Consider the following 16469-nt stretch of genomic DNA (forward strand, 5'->3'; position numbering starts at 1 on the left):
AACCAGCGCTAATATTGTTATTGTTAGCCCAAACAATGATATTACCGCATTCACTGGCTGAGCCTCCAACCAACTGGAAAAACTGCTGGGCAATTTTTAAATGGTCCCTCTGTAAAAATACACAAACATATAACAAGATAAGAGAACATAGTTTTGGGAATTTTTTTGGAAAACATGCGCAAAGGCTTTGTTATCTGAATACTGTTATCTGATATGAATAAACCTCACGAACCGATCCGATATCTTGTCCCAAAGCAGCATTCACCACCCCCTTCAGAATATATTCCTGTGAATGACACCAGAGGATAAAATGATATCACTGGACCCAAAATGTATTTTAGACATCAATTCTCATGTGAGGCAGAAAAATGAAGATGGAAAATGGTTATATATGTGACCCTGGACCACAAAACCAGTCTTAAGTCACTTGGGTGTATTTTTAGCAATAGCCAAAAAAACATTGTATGGGTCAAAATTATAAATTTTTCTTTTATGCCAAAAATCATTAGTATATTAAGTAAAGATCATGTTCCATGAAGATATTTTGTAAATTGTCTACCGTAAATATATCAAAACTTAATTTTTGATTAGTAATATGCATTGCTAAGAACTTAATTTGGACAACTTGAAAGGCGATTTTCTCAATTTTTTTTTGCATCCTCAGATTCCAAATATTGTCCTATCATAACAAACCATACATAAATGGAAAGCTTATTTATTCAGCTTTCAGATGATGTATAAATCTCAATTTAAAAAAATTGACCCTTATGACTGGTTTTGTGGTCCAGGGTCACATATTAACACAAAAAAAAAAAACCTACAGAGGGGATTTTGGACATCTCTTTTTATCATCCCATAGATCGGAAAATTCTGTCAACAGCCAGGAAAAAAATCAGGCAAATTATATATAAACAAACCTCTCTATAGAAAGGACTAGAAACTATAGAAAGTAGCCCTGGTGTATGTAAAGAGATTTCTGACTCAGTGGATGAGAAGAAACTCATTTTGAAAAAACTGACTAGTGCATGAATAAACAATGTTTTTGCTTGTAGTGTTTTGCATTAAGGTATAGAAAGTTTTTAATTAAAAAATACACAAAGAATAGCTGTGGTTGTTAAAAATATGGTTAAATAATAATGTACACATACAGTATGAGATGAAGACTCATATTATTTGATTTATTGTGCATGGAGTGAGTCGCCATTGCACTGCACATAATCACATTTAGTTGCTGAAATGTGTTGCAGGTTTTTGGGTTTGTCTTTTTATTCTACTAAGATTAAAATGAAAACAAGTACTTGCTACTTGCTATTCTGATTTAATCAACAATATCTGTTATTTTATCAAATTATTTCACTGGAATCTTGTTTCTCGTTTCTCTCTCCACAAAGAGAGAATTTTAAAACATTTTCTTCTCTTCTAGATGCTACTGATTTTACTGAAGGGTTTGTAAAGAAAGGAAAACTGCAGTTAACACAACATCGTATGTGCAATTCAAGCGGCAACAAATGCAATCAGATCATAATATGTAATTGTAACAATAGAAAACAGCTATTTAAAATTGTAATAATATTTCACAATAGTATTGTTTTTACTGTGTTTTGATCAAATAAATGCAGTCTTGGTGACCACCTTATCAAATCAAAACTTTGGAACGGTAGTGTGTATATATATAGCATCAAAGTACATGGACTAAAAGACACATTTGACTTATTATTATTATTTTGTCTTTAAGAGGTCCAAGGACATCTGATCACACACAGTCCTAGCAGCTTCTAAGCCTTGGCAGACACAGACACATTCTTTTTGATGGTTTGTTGTCTCCTTGTTAATTAAAATAATAAAAACCCTAACAAGCACTGAGTTTCTCATGATGTCTTTACCTACCGTCAGCATATTTCTCTCCATCTCACTCCAGCTTCTGGTTAATAACCCTGACTTTGCCACCTCCATTAAAGAGCTCTTTGAGGATATAAAAGAACATTATGGGTATGCTAGCTAGCAGATTCCAAGCTCTCGCCTTTTTCCTGACCTTGTAGATTTTAAATATCTACAGAAGAGATTTAACGACCTGAAAATGGTGACTGATGGTCAGGCTCAGGAGTTTAGGCCCAAAGTCCACTAAAGCAAAAGCACGTTGGTCTATGAACGAGCGCACATCTCTGTTAGTGCCAGACCTCTGGCTCATAGGGCCGTGTCAGCTGCACTCACAGTAGCTACACCATCATATTTTATTGCAGGTGGGTGAAGAGAGGTTTTAAGCACACACTGTATCATGCTGTCTTTTTTGTAATTAATTTATATTGATCAAGCTATAATTTACCACGCAGAGTAGAAACATCCTCAATGTTTCAAACAATCCTCCAAACACATATAGAGAATGATTAGTTTAACTTGACATGAGAGCAAAAAAAGCTAGTGAGGTGTTAGGCTACTAAAATAGTGTTTTTGGACTGTGAAAAAAGTTTGTGGAACACCGTACCAGACATTAGGGATCACGGAAGCAGCTTGCATTACCATCATTTCTCTTTTTACTAATTTTGGACATCTCTTTTTATCATCCCATAGATCGGAAAATTCTGTCAACAGCCAGGAAAAAAATCAGGCAAATTATATATAAACAAACCTCTCTATAGAAAGGACTAGAAACTATAGAAAGTAGCCCTGGTGTATGTAAAGAGATTTCTGACTCAGTGGATGAGAAGAAACTCATTTTGAAAAAACTGACCAGTGCATGAATAAACAATGTTTTTGCTTGTAGTGTTTTGCATTAAGGTATAGAAACTTTTTAATTAAAAAATACACAAAGAATAGCTGTGGTTGTTAAAAATATGGTTAAATAATAATGTACACATACAGTATGAGATGAAGACTCATATTATTTGATTTATTGTGCATGGAGTGAGTCGCCATTGCACTGCACATAATCACATTTAGTTGCTGAAATGTGTTGCAGGTTTTTGGGTTTGTCTTTTTATTCTACTAAGATTAAAATGAAAACAAGTACTTGCTATTTTCTCACCTGATTTAATCAACAATATCTGTTATTTTATCAAATTATTTCACTGGAATCTTGTTTCTCTTATTTCTCTCCACAAAGAGAGAATTTTAAAACATTTTCTTCTCTTCTAGATGCTACTGATTTTACTGAAGGGTTTGTAAAGAAAGGAAAACTGCAGTTAACACAACATCATATGTGCAATTCAAGTGGCAACAAATGCAATCAGATCATAATATGTAATTGTAACAATAGAAAACAGCTATTTAAAATTGTAATAATATTTCACAATAGTATTGTTTTTACTGTGTTTTGATCAAATAAATGCAGTCTTGGTGACCACCTTATCAAATCAAAACTTTGGAACGGTAGTGTGTATATATATAGCATCAAAGTACATGGACTAAAAGACACATTTGACTTATTATTATTATTTTGTCTTTAAGAGGTCCAAGGACATCTGATCACACACAGTCCTAGCAGCTTCTAAGCCTTGGCAGACACAGACACATTCTTTTTGATGGTTTGTTGTCTCCTTGTTAATTAAAATAATAAAAACCCTAACAAGCACTGAGTTTCTCATGATGTCTTTACCTACCGTCAGCATATTTCTCTCCATCTCACTCCAGCTTCTGGTTAATAACCCTGACTTTGCCACCTCCATTAAAGAGCTCTTTGAGGATATAAAAGAACATTATGGGTATGCTAGCTAGCAGATTCCAAGCTCTCGCCTTTTTCCTGACCTTGTAGATTTTAAATATCTACAGAAGAGATTTAACGACCTGAAAATGGTGACTGATGGTCAGGCTCAGGAGTTTAGGCCCAAAGTCCACTAAAGCAAAAGCACGTTGGTCTATGAACGAGCGCACATCTCTGTTAGTGCCAGACCTCTGGCTCATAGGGCCGTGTCAGCTGCACTCACAGTAGCTACACCATCATATTTTATTGCAGGTGGGTGAAGAGAGGTTTTAAGCACACACTGTATCATGCTGTCTTTTTTGTAATTAATTTATATTGATCAAGCTATAATTTACCACGCAGAGTAGAAACATCCTCAATGTTTCAAACAATCCTCCAAACACATATAGAGAATGATTAGTTTAACTTGACATGAGAGCAAAAAAAGCTAGTGAGGTGTTAGGCTACTAAAATAGTGTTTTTGGACTGTGAAAAAAGTTTGTGGAACACCGTACCAGACATTAGGGATCACGGAAGCAGCTTGAATTACCATCATTTCTCTTTTTACAAAAAAAAAAAAAAAAGTGTGATAATACCTAAAACCAACTCCCTCGATACTAAATGTATTGATTTAATTTTGCATTAGCATCCAATTATCCAAAAATGCTTTCTTATACATCTAATTTACATTTAGCTGCTGCCCAATGCAATGCGAAGGAACAGTTTGGCTGGGAAAACACTCTAGAAAAGTTTGTTGAAAGCAGGCCCACTTTCATGAAACTTTAAATCTGTCAGAAAATATGTTTGCTAATGCACTAGAATGGAGCTGCGCTTGCAAAGGCCTTGTGCACGTTACAAGAAAGGAGCTAATAGCAAATCAAACAATTTTGTTTCTTGTTTTCTGTCATGTTTTTGGCTTAATGGCGAATGCATGACCATTTGCAGACTAGGGGCATCATTCAGAAGGTAATGATCTCAAATTGCACTCTTACATAAACTCATGTGCACAGCTGCATAAAAGCTGATTCTTTACACAATGTCAATAAACCATATTGAGGACTTTAAAAATTAAATAAAAATGAAAATAAAAAATAATAAGTAGAGACTAAACACATGGAATACTGATGAAACTATGGTTGATCTATCAAACATTTTACTACTCAGGTACTAAGCAAGGGTTTTTCAAACTTTCTGATGCCAAAATGTGATGGACCCCATTCCAAAAAAAATTGTTATAAAAATAAATAAATTAATTAAAATACCTGAGATCTGGCTTTTTTTTTCTTCTTTTAATTGACACTGCATTCAGCTCTACCCACTGTTAATGTTAGATGTATAAACCTGAAGAGAAACTAAATTATGGCTGTCAATAGATACAAATTTATAAAATTAATTTTGTAATTTTCTGTAGAAAGAATAATGAAACTGTAAAAATGTCACATTCTGCACAAACCCTTTTCAGACACCCTTACACCTAATCTTACAGTATATATTATAAGTACTAACTTAGTACTAAATTATAAGTACTAACATAAAGTGTAAAGGGGAACATTAGAAATAGGTTGAAACTGTAGTTCAGAAGCACAGAGACCATCTGGAGTGATCAGACGGAAGAGCTCATGAGAATTAGCATTTTAATGTTAGTGTAAAAGTGTCCACCACTACACCATAATTGTACAAAGATCAGAGGCTAAGTGATTATTGAGTGCATGTGCTTTTTAAAGTTCAATACCACCTCTGAGGACCAAGAACTATGAGGCAAAACAGAATCAGGGTGAATCAGAGGGTCTGTGAGGACTGCACATAAAAGCACAGGGAGCTGTTAAAGGCAAATACAACAATTCTCTAAGGAGAATATCAAGAGCTGGGGTGAGGAGAGGACACTGCTAACCTCAGCAATGGTCAGTGAACAACATGCTGTTGCAAAAGGGAAAAAAAAAACAAGTTTGCTTTGTGGTTGAGTGCATGGGAAAGGGTAGAAATAGATACTCCTCTACCTTTCCCAGGAATATTAAAAGAGTTAGAAAAGGTATATGATTATGATATCTGACTTCTTGAACTGGATGTGTGGGACAAAGAGATGGCAGAGCAACACGCAGAGAGAGAGAGAGAGAGAGAGAGAGAGAGAGAGAGAGAGAGAGAGAGAGAGAGAGAGAGAGCATGAAGATCTGCAGAAGGTACATTAACATATTCATGACAGAACCTAATGACTGCAGTAAGATATTAGTTGAATATTATGCATACCTCCAATATTCAAATGAGTTTCATATTTATAATCAGTTACATTCAGAGATGTGGCTCACCTATATTAACTGAGGTGGAATAAACTAATCGTATGCTTGTATGATATAATGCTAAATCATACATACTCACAATATACATCTGGCATCAAATCAAGCCACAATGTCAAGTTTCGGTGATCTAAGGCCTTGCATCTGTGGTTTATACTGAATTGACATTACTGCTGAAACAAAACAAAAAAAAAGGTTTTATAAATATTTTTTTTATAAATCTGCAAAAAAAAAAATTGTAAGATTATATAGATTGGCCACTAACTACAAAATAAAAGCATTTTATTTTCTCTTGAATAACTAATTTTTAAAAGCAATACGTTTGTTTTGCGTGGTAGGTTTTTAAAAAACAAAAAAAGAACATGTACAAATAATAATAATAATAATATCAAACTAAAGTACAGGTAAAATAAAGTAAATATGTGACCGTTGTTTTTTCCCTCACAGTATTCACATCAGAGCCAGTTTTGCTCTTTTTCTTCACATTCCTTCTCCACAAAAGGAACCATGGAGCATTCACTGCACAGGTAATATGAATGAGAGAATGAGTGAGAATAGACACAGCAAATGAAGCAATCTCTGCCATCATGGCCTTCTCGTATTCAGGAGCACTGAGCACTTAGCTTTACCTATCCTCTTTCAACCCCATGAAAGCCAATCTGCTGTGATAAAGCTATCAACAGATATGACACTGTGTTTCTGGCTAACCGTTTCAATTTTCCCTTTATCCAAAGAGACTCACACAGATGCTTGAAATGGACAGAGGCTGAGGTAGACCGCAAACTGTCTGTCAGAAATGAGATTACCAAAGGCATTCTATTTAATGATGTCCACAGGACTGGGGAAAATAAGTGACGTGTGTGTAGAGAAAATCAAATCACCCTCCACTCCTCGGTCCAGAATGGCTGCGACAAAATGGCCATTCAACATGGAAAGCTATCCAGTCAGATATAATATCAGTCAGAGTAAGTATTGTTGCTTATTGTTAGAGTATTATAAACACTTCTTGATTTTTAATTTATTGATCTTTTCGAGATAATCCTTGTTTGTATTCATAAGAATAAAGGAAGAGAACTGAGGATGCACGAGAAGTGTATCATAGACTCAAATCAGCATTGCACACAGACAGCCCAATGTCTCTACACTGTGTCCAAAAAGTGGTCACTTAAGATGTTGGTCAAACAGTCTTTTCTTGTCTAAATAGGTAGTTACTATCCAGAGTAAACTAAAAACTGGACCAGGTTTTGCAGATTAAACACTACATGTGTGCTGTTCCTTTAAGATGATATTGACACTGAGGTGGCAAAAAACACTCATGCATAATGATTATATAAACAGCAACAATCATCATTATGGTTTCATATGCTATCATATGTTCAGCTATTGGCATAATCCAATTATTGACAATAAATGACAGCAATGTCACTATACCCTTCCACTGAACAACATTAAATTTGATTAATGGGTGATTAAAACCAAAACAAAACTGGATACTAAACTTCAGCACAAAATCTAGTTTGCTGGAAATTCTTCTCATTTGCAAGTACTAATTCTTAATTTAAAAATAAATATATAAATAAATATAAAAAGGGGTGAGTAGAGCAGTCGGCTGTGAATGTGGACTGAAAAATACCGTAGGGGTGAGGGGTGATCACAGTGACAAACTAAATATAAGTCTGTTCCAGTAGGATGGACAAATCCCCTCATGCTCTGCCCCCTAACCAGCCCTCAGCTCTAAGCTGATGTCATCCTGAGACTGGGGCGATAACCCCAGAGAGCAGAGTGAGGGCAGGAAATGCTTTCATCACTGGGGTAGCCTTTCCCAAGCCAAGCAGCCTCCTCTGCACATGACTACCCTGATTCTCCTAATGTTACTCATTAATGAGTCTGAAGGGCTGGGCTTATTTGATCTGGATTAAACCTGATAACCAGGTAATGTTAAACCATTAATAGGAAGAGATGTAAATAATGGCAAGCAATAGGGCAGAAACACATTTGCAAACACAGCTGGGAATATGTGATTGATTAATTAATTCATTATTATTATTTTTGTAATTAATACATTACCACATTGTTTATTACAAAATTAAATTATTGGGTTCAGAAATTTGTGAGGATGTCACATGTAAAATGTTTGTGAATAGTATAAAACACATGGATTTTTACTCTTTGCTCATCTCACTCTTAAAACATTTTTCTTTTAAATAAAAAATAAGTATAATTCAAACATTAAATGCAAAAAATGAATATAATATAATATAATATAATATAATATAATATAATATAATGGAGTCTGTAAGATTAAAATTTTGATAAAATATACAGTGAAACAGTATTTTAATATAATTTAAAATTAAAGCAATTTTCTATTTGAATATATTTTAAAATATAATTTATTTCTGTGATGGCAAAACTGAATTTTCAGCAGCCATTACTCCAGTCTTCAGAGTCACATGAGAAATCATTCTAATATGACGATTTGGTGCATAAGAAACATTGAAAACATGCTGAAAACAGTTGTGCTGCTTAATATTATTGTGGAAACCGTAATTTTTCAGGATTCTTTAAAAGTAAAAAACAAAACAAAAAACAGCATTTATTTTAAATAGAAATCCTTTGTACCAAAAATGTACAAACTATCACTTTACTATCACTTTTGATTGATTTAATGCATCCTTGCTGAATAAAAGTATTAATTTCTTAATAATTTCACTTTTTTAAAGTATTAATAAAAAAAACTTACACTAAGTATTTATGCATCTGCTGGTGTGATTAACTCTTTCAGACTGAACACGGGGTGAGATCTGTTATAAATGCAGAATCTCTGCCAGTGTCTGACATGAAAGAGATAAAGAGAGTGAAAGAGGAGTGAGTGACTGCAAGAGAGTGACTGCAGGCAGCAGAAAAGTGAAGACTGTGGGTGATGAATGCAGAGCACAACTCCAACTGTGATAGCAATCACTCATATGCCAGCAACTCACTTCAGCCTCAGGGCCGACAGCGACACATCTCTCACTTCCTGTGTATGTGTCTAGCCTGTGGACGGGTCACTACAGCCTTGACCTACACAATTAACATGAAGTATGAGACTACATAAAATACTGTTGTTTTAGACATACTTCAGGCCACGCGTGACCTTCACTGACAGGCGTGAGTGCACATGGGCCACGAGACACAGAGAGTAATAGAAAACACATTTGGAGCATTTGTCATTGTGTCAATCTTTCATTATCACTGTGTATGAACAAATTGAGCTTTTCATAAGCAAATAGTGAAAGACACTGTGCTTCAGCTGAGAGTGGGAGCAGTTTCATCTCTTTCTCTAGTCGATAAAAGAGTCATTTAAAAGGAAGATGCAAAATCTCTCACTGTGGATGGCAGGAGGAAATATTATTTTCTCTTTATGCACCAAATAGGCCAATAAATCTGAGGGATAGATGATTTTATTTTTTTGACTAGATGTCCATCAGATGTGATGAAGGTCAGCGCCGGAGAAGTGGTGCTTCTCGGGTTACTTGGATCAGTCTATAGATGAATGGTACTGGGCTCCTGATGAGAACAATTAAGGGCTTGTGTTACTATCTCATCTATATGTGGCTAAGGTAAGACTGCATTAATGGGAATGATTCACAGCCACAATCAATACACGGCTGATACTAACAGGCCACAGTGCAGCTGCACTCTCACATAAGGAACAGCAGGATCTGACTGAGGGTTGCTAGGAAGACTGATGACTTAGCAGACCGATTACAAGCAGCACCACTTGTTCTGTCCAAAACCTTCACATGTAATATTTAAAGTAGAGTGGGAATGGAAAAGTAGGGTAAACTTTTTGATGGATATACTATTTAAATGTTGGGGTCAGTAAGAATTCTTATTCAAAGAAATTAATACTTTTATTTGGCAAAGAAATGCTTTCTATTCAACAAAAAATCCTGGAAAAGGGTATTATGGTTTCCACAAAAATATTAACAATGATGATAAGAAATGTTACTTGAGCAGCAAATCAAGCATATTAGAATGATTTCTGAAAGATCATGTGACACTGAAGACCGGAGTAATGACTGCAGAAAATTCAGCTTTACCATCACAGGAATAAATTGCATTTTAAAATAGTTTAAAATAGAACATGGATATTTTTAATTGTAATAATATTTCACAATATTAGTGTTTTTTACTGTATTTTTGATCACATTTATAAAGCCTAGGTGAGCTTAAGAAACTTCTTTCAAAACATAAAGTAAAGACTCCAAACTTTTTAATGGTAGTGTATTTCAATTCCATGTCGTTCATACTGAAATCGAATGCAACAGAATATTCCAGAACTAGAAATATGCATATTCAACAGACATTGCCATTAAAAGGCACATCAGTTCATTGACACAAACCCCCCTTTTTTTCTCTCACACAGACAATAACAAACATAACCTTAAAAATATGAACTTTTATGAGTTAAACCAGATTTCTCAGGATTATCTAAACTCAGAATGCAATGGACATTAAAAAGCACAAGTATTTAAAAATGGTCTTTAGTTCATAAATGAGAATACTGAGAGAATGGAGATATTTTGTACAGTTTGTCAGTGCTTTTCTAAATTGATGAGCACAAAGCGGACTCATGGATCATTAAACATATTATTTTTGCATAACACACTTCATAATGGTTTATTCTCAGTGCCCTATTTAGACACGAGGGCTTAGAGAGAGCCTGACTTGAAATCAAAAAAAATTTCATGGATGATATTTACAATAATTTGTTGTTGTGGTCTATTGTGATGAAGGTATTGATGAACATAATGCTGTTTTGATCAAAGTCAGAAAATCTCAACAAAAATGTAACCAGTTTACAACTTTATCATTTACCATATTTAATACATCAAAATAAAAAGCTCATCCGTCAACAGTTTGGCATGTAACAATATGTCATATTAGCTCCAAGAAAAGCAGTTTCAATTCTCAAACTGAGGGATGGAGCTGAAACTGAACTTGTTGTTGTTTTTTTCCTTTTATATCTAATAAGCCATTTTGTATTAAATTAAATTTGTATATGTACTGTATGCATATAAATCAATATTTCAGGTTTTGGGTTGGACAAAATAATGTGAACACCTATTATTATAAGGATTCAGATTATCTGTGTAGACAACAGTGAAATAAACAAACATTGTGATTATCTTTTATTTATCTTTTCATTGTCTATATTGTCCAGGTTGTATATGAGTGTAGTTTAAGTTGTGGATGAAATGGGTGATGTGTTAAGACTTCCAAAAAGGGCAAATCAGGGTAACCCCTCTTAACAGGATCTTCTGTAACTTTAAGAGCCTGATAGTTTGGCGTTTTAAGAACAACAGTATTTACCATTTTGACTATGTACACAAAGCATGGCAAGACTTCATCAGCAAAAAAAAAAAAAGAAAAATAGGGGGCAAAAACCGCAAGTGAATGATAGGGACCGTAAAAGGATTGTGTCCAAAGAAACACAAAACTACTGCAACAAAGTAAGAGCAAACCTCATTATTCACATTGAAAACCTTGTTTTCACTAAAACTGACCACAGAGAACTTCACAAAGCCAATCATGGTCACCAATGCTAAAAAAAAAAAACGGATGGTGTTATGATCATAAAACCTGGACAGTTGAAGCACCAAGATGAACTTCAACATCTGTCCTGACCAGATTTGGAGAGAAGAGTGAAGAGCAGATTCCCTCCTTCAACATCTCTGAAGCAACTGGCAGACGTTCTGATAGACAACATTCAATTGTAGACTATTTGAAAGTTGTATGAATCTATTCGATGAAGGTTAGAAGGTGTATTAAAGGCAAATAGTGGTAAACACTCTAATAAAGAAATACTGCCTATTTCCCAGGTGTTCACATTATTTTGTTCAACCCCTGTACTTGATAAATAAGAAAAGGCTGTTTTGGACTGGACTAAATAAAACGTACACCTGGCAGCTGATCTTACCTGTATTTTGATTGGCCATGAAAAGTTGCTGACATAAACATGGAAAGTGATGTTGGGATTTGCAAGGAAGGAGAATGTCTCAGAGGAGAAGCTGTCTCTGTATTCTTTGATGTTAGTCTTGGACACTATGGGGAATTCTTCCCCGGAGATCGTACCCGCTGCAGGGACACAAAACACAGCATCAGCAAAGTGCACTTCAGCCAACAACAACGCCCGCATACAAAACCTTCTGCAAGATTAAATATGGCATAACATTCTGATCAACCCTGCAACTATAAAACATCTGAATAATGCATCTGAATAAAGCCATTGTAAGGAGCTGTACTTGAATACCAACAGGATCAATAATGAAACTATCATAAAAAAAAAAAAACTAAAAACTGCAAGCTTCTTGCCGCTTCTCAAAACATTTGAACAGATTAAGTGGTTAATAGTGAATACAAGGTCTATCATAAAACAGTAAATCTCGAGCCACAAATGAAAATGAACATCAGTCAGTCTATACTGTTGATTCCCAGATGACCCATTCAGAGGCTGTTCCATTAAGTATGACAGAAAGAAAAACTGATTTATTTTAGTTATTAGCAATTCATCACAATGCAAAATGTGACTTTTCCATTAACCACTCTTTTGAGCTCTTAAATACTTCTATAAATATGCTCTCACACTTGTCTAGTGATCATTGGGAGTCTGGTTTATTTGCGTCTATAGGGCATATATCTATAACACTTCTCCACATATCTGCTTGTCCTAAAGGTTTATTCAAACAGCAACAAAATGAAAAACAATTTCACTTAGGCATTTGCCTGTGCAAGAGCACTGCCTGTTTATCTTAATTGAAATCAAAAGCATTTTATGAATGCCCTGACAAACAGATTCACATAGCCTTCCTATACTTACTTTGTTCAGCCAGGACTATTTCACAAAGTAATTCTTTCTTTTGGGATTTCATTTTATTCTGAAATATTACATGAAATACAATAGCATGAAATACTTTACCTGTTGAGCCAATAGACCATGTTATGTTGAGGTTGAAATTGTTAGACGCATTAATTGACATATCAAGGTTCTTATTGGTCTGCAAAACAAACAACATGACAACAACAACAAAAATATTTAGCTGCAATAAAAAGTTCACAGTATTTTTTTATCATATTATTAACAATAATGTTGACTTCTTTTTAATCATCATGTTGTGTGCTCCAGTCATCTCCTGAAAATGCTGTGTCAGTGTTTTATTTATTTATTTTATTTTATTTTTGCTGCACTTGTGGTGCTCTCAGTCAAAAATGTTCTGCCTACAAAAAAATAGCTCATCAAAAAAATAGCATTGATTTCCTCTTGTGCTATATTATTCCCAAATATTGGATCAATTTTTAAAAGGCCAGCCACAGCAAATTAGGTACAGGATTTTCAGCACAGCATAAGGGTTATATTTAGAATAATAGGTTATAATATTATATTCTAATTCCTTTAATATATCATTTAATTCTCACAATAATTTACTAAATGAAATCTGATCATTTGAAAATCCTGCTCCACATAAAAGTGCTGTAACCATCAACTTATTGCCTGTGATTGTTATGCCACATAGTAATTTCGCATTAAGTGTGGACAAAAAATGGCTTGTTGCAGGAAACCTGACATATTACGTCTGCTTAGGACACAAATTTGGGCTCTGCAAACATGTTTTTTTGGGAATACACTAGGGTTGCACAATATTATCGGACTGATATCAGAATCGGCCTATAATGACTTTAAATGTAAATATCGGCCCGATATGAAAAATTATGCCGATATGTCTTGCCAATAAGAGGAATACCTTAACTCACATGTGCTCAGGGTGTGCTAGTGATTAGATCCCGTCAGCAGTGTGGCTCATTCTTGAAGCAAATTTTTGTCTGAATGATGATTAGATTGTGCTGCATTGCGCTCATGTTAACGGATTAATAAAGCGTTCACACTGCACACGGTTGCTGTCCAGCAGTGCGTTCCAGTAGCGGTGCGCCTGCAGCAGTGCAGATCGTTTCTGCACCGAGTCTATTTTTGCTGCGCTGCAAGCGCTGAATTAAAGTAACAGCGCATTTTTTGCAGTAAATGTGAACATGGATTGGTGCACCCCTAGTTAAAGCTTCAATGTACTGTCAAAAAAAACCTTAATTGTTGTTTATTTAATTCTAACAAATAAGTTCTTGTTAAAAACTAACCAAAATTTAAAATATTTTGCTTATAATTTCTGCACAGGAGAGACTTGGTGTTATTTCCAAACAAAAGGAAATATATCGGTATCGGTCAAAATGAGCTGAATAATATCGGTAAAGCAGATATCGGCAAAAATCCAATATAGTGCATCCCTAGAATACACAAAATCAGATACAAATTGCTCATGCCCATTTCATTTGTGAACACGATGCAAATTCACTGACCTCTTCCGGAGTCGCCATGAAGTTAATGGTTGTGTAATGCTGATCATCCTCCTGAAGCAGACTAAAGGTAAACTGGTAGTCTATCAGAAGATTATCTAGTCAGGTGGAGAAAAAAACAAACACACAGACACACATAAATTGTATTTGGAATTTATATGTAAAATTGTTTCAGCATAAAAATCATGATTATGTTAGTTAGAAAGTGATTCCTTGGCAAAAATTCTTCATGTTCATGTCATGTTGAAATCACAACATCATGGCAATCACAGCTATTCTTCAAAGTAAAACAAACTCATTGGGAGAGAGAAGCAGTTGTGATATGAAGGACTTTTTGACAGCTCACATCTGCACGAGCAACTAAAGGTCAACTTGTCCAATTCAATTGTGAAGAAGGCATATGATTAAATAGCAACAGGCAGAGGAAGGCTGAGGATTGATTTGATTGTCCAACGGGTCAAAATTAATATAAACTCTGCCGAGGGAAGAAAACACTGAACTGTCATTGACATTATTGAAGATGAAAAAGCTTTCGCTGGATTCTAGTTATCATTTATGACCTTTTAGAAATCGACAGAACCTTTTATTAAAAACACTTAACAATGAGTATTTTTTTTCCATTAAAAAATAATGGTGTTTTTTGTGATTACAGTTCAATTTATTGCTAATCTAAATCATCATGACCTTGATAACACGTCATCAACCCTTAAATGAGCATTTGCAATCTAGCAAAACAAATCAAACTCTTTCTGATCCCACACCAATCCAAGAAAAACTTCCAGGCCTTGTTCACAAGATGTTTATCTCTGCATATCCATGCATGACGTAGCAAATTCACACTAACCCATAGCATACTGGGAGATGTTCACAGAAAGCGAGCGAAACAAAATTATATTAGCTTCAACAAATAGCCGTGTTCATTCCACAAACCACAGAGAGAAGGAGAATTACTGCAGATCAGATCAAAGCAGCCATCTTGAGCTTATCTCTTCCTCTGACCACTCAGTACCCTCCGTTGTCATAGAAATAGAGAGATTCTTGCAGGTTCTCTCTCTCTTTTTCTGCTTGTTCTTGCCCCAGGTACACAGCAAAGCTATGTTTATCCCATAAGGGTCTTTTGGTAAACTTCAGAGAGTTTTTCCATCCCGTGAAGAGGAAAATAAGAGCGGAAAATCTAAAAGGGAGATCAACAGGCTGCTTTGGTTTGTAGGATATACATGTAGTTATGTCTATGGTGCTTGAGAGGACACTTAGAGCTATTTATTGCCCACTCTTTTAGACTTCCTGCTGTGATGATATTAATACTTTTCAGTGTGCATCTGTGTTCACTTGCATGACTGTATTTATATGTGTGCATGAGGGAATGCTTATCAAGAGATCATCAAGCACAATGTTAATATTAAACAAACCTAAATAACAATACAATTAAATATTTTACTGACTCCAACATTTTTGCATTCATTCAGCTATAATAAGCCAATCAAATTTCCCCTTGAGAGAAATCATAGAAGACTAAATAATGTGGTTATTTTGTGGTAATTTAATCCAGCAAAATTGTATGAAAACATGTGCTGCTTTTCTATTTCAGAGGAATGAAATTATTAACATATGAGGTTATTAACCTTTCATGAACTCTGGAATATTTTCACCATCACTTTATAAAACGAAACATACATAAGAAGCCAAAAGAGGACGTTCTGATTACAACTGACAACATCACTGTCATCTCATGACATGCTCTGGTTATGAAATACACACATTTATTTACAATACATAATTCAATAAAGCTATTACAGGAACCTCAAATAACAGTCTCATCAAGCCAAAGTATATTTTCCTCTAAACATCCTGCAGAACACATTTAATTTCCAGGTTCGGAGGTCTGAAATGAAGCAATAACAGAAAGCCATCCATGGCAAATGGGATCTAGGTATTTTATTTAATGTCTTTTACCATAAACGTTATCATCCTCAATTTTGGAACACCTTGCTGGCGGTAATGAGAACAGCGTAGAGTTAGGGACATCTGGAGTCATCTTTTTTAGAAGCAGGAAAGAAAATGGCACACTGCCCTTAAATAATAAGCTGAAACAAAGTATCAAATTATTTATATAT

The 16469-nt window shown here is 34.9% G+C and overlaps 1 protein-coding gene across 1 annotated transcript in view; it reads right to left on the reverse strand.

The window, feature by feature from the left end:
• Window positions 1-16469, reverse strand: part of LOC107698718 (attractin-like protein 1) — a 286058-nt gene that overhangs the window by 158348 nt on the left and 111241 nt on the right. Inside the window, exons 20-22 of the mRNA XM_016499821.1 lie at window positions 14359-14453; window positions 12932-13010; window positions 11933-12090 (exon numbers count right to left, since the gene is read on the reverse strand). Of these exons, the coding sequence (XP_016355307.1) occupies window positions 11933-12090; window positions 12932-13010; window positions 14359-14453 (332 nt within the window). The remainder of the gene's footprint in view (window positions 1-11932; window positions 12091-12931; window positions 13011-14358; window positions 14454-16469) is intronic.

The sequence above is a fragment of the Sinocyclocheilus anshuiensis genome, unplaced genomic scaffold (genome assembly GCF_001515605.1).
Source record: "Sinocyclocheilus anshuiensis isolate Anshui unplaced genomic scaffold, SAMN03320099.WGS_v1.1 scaffold1015, whole genome shotgun sequence".
Lineage (NCBI taxonomy): Eukaryota > Metazoa > Chordata > Actinopteri > Cypriniformes > Cyprinidae > Sinocyclocheilus > Sinocyclocheilus anshuiensis.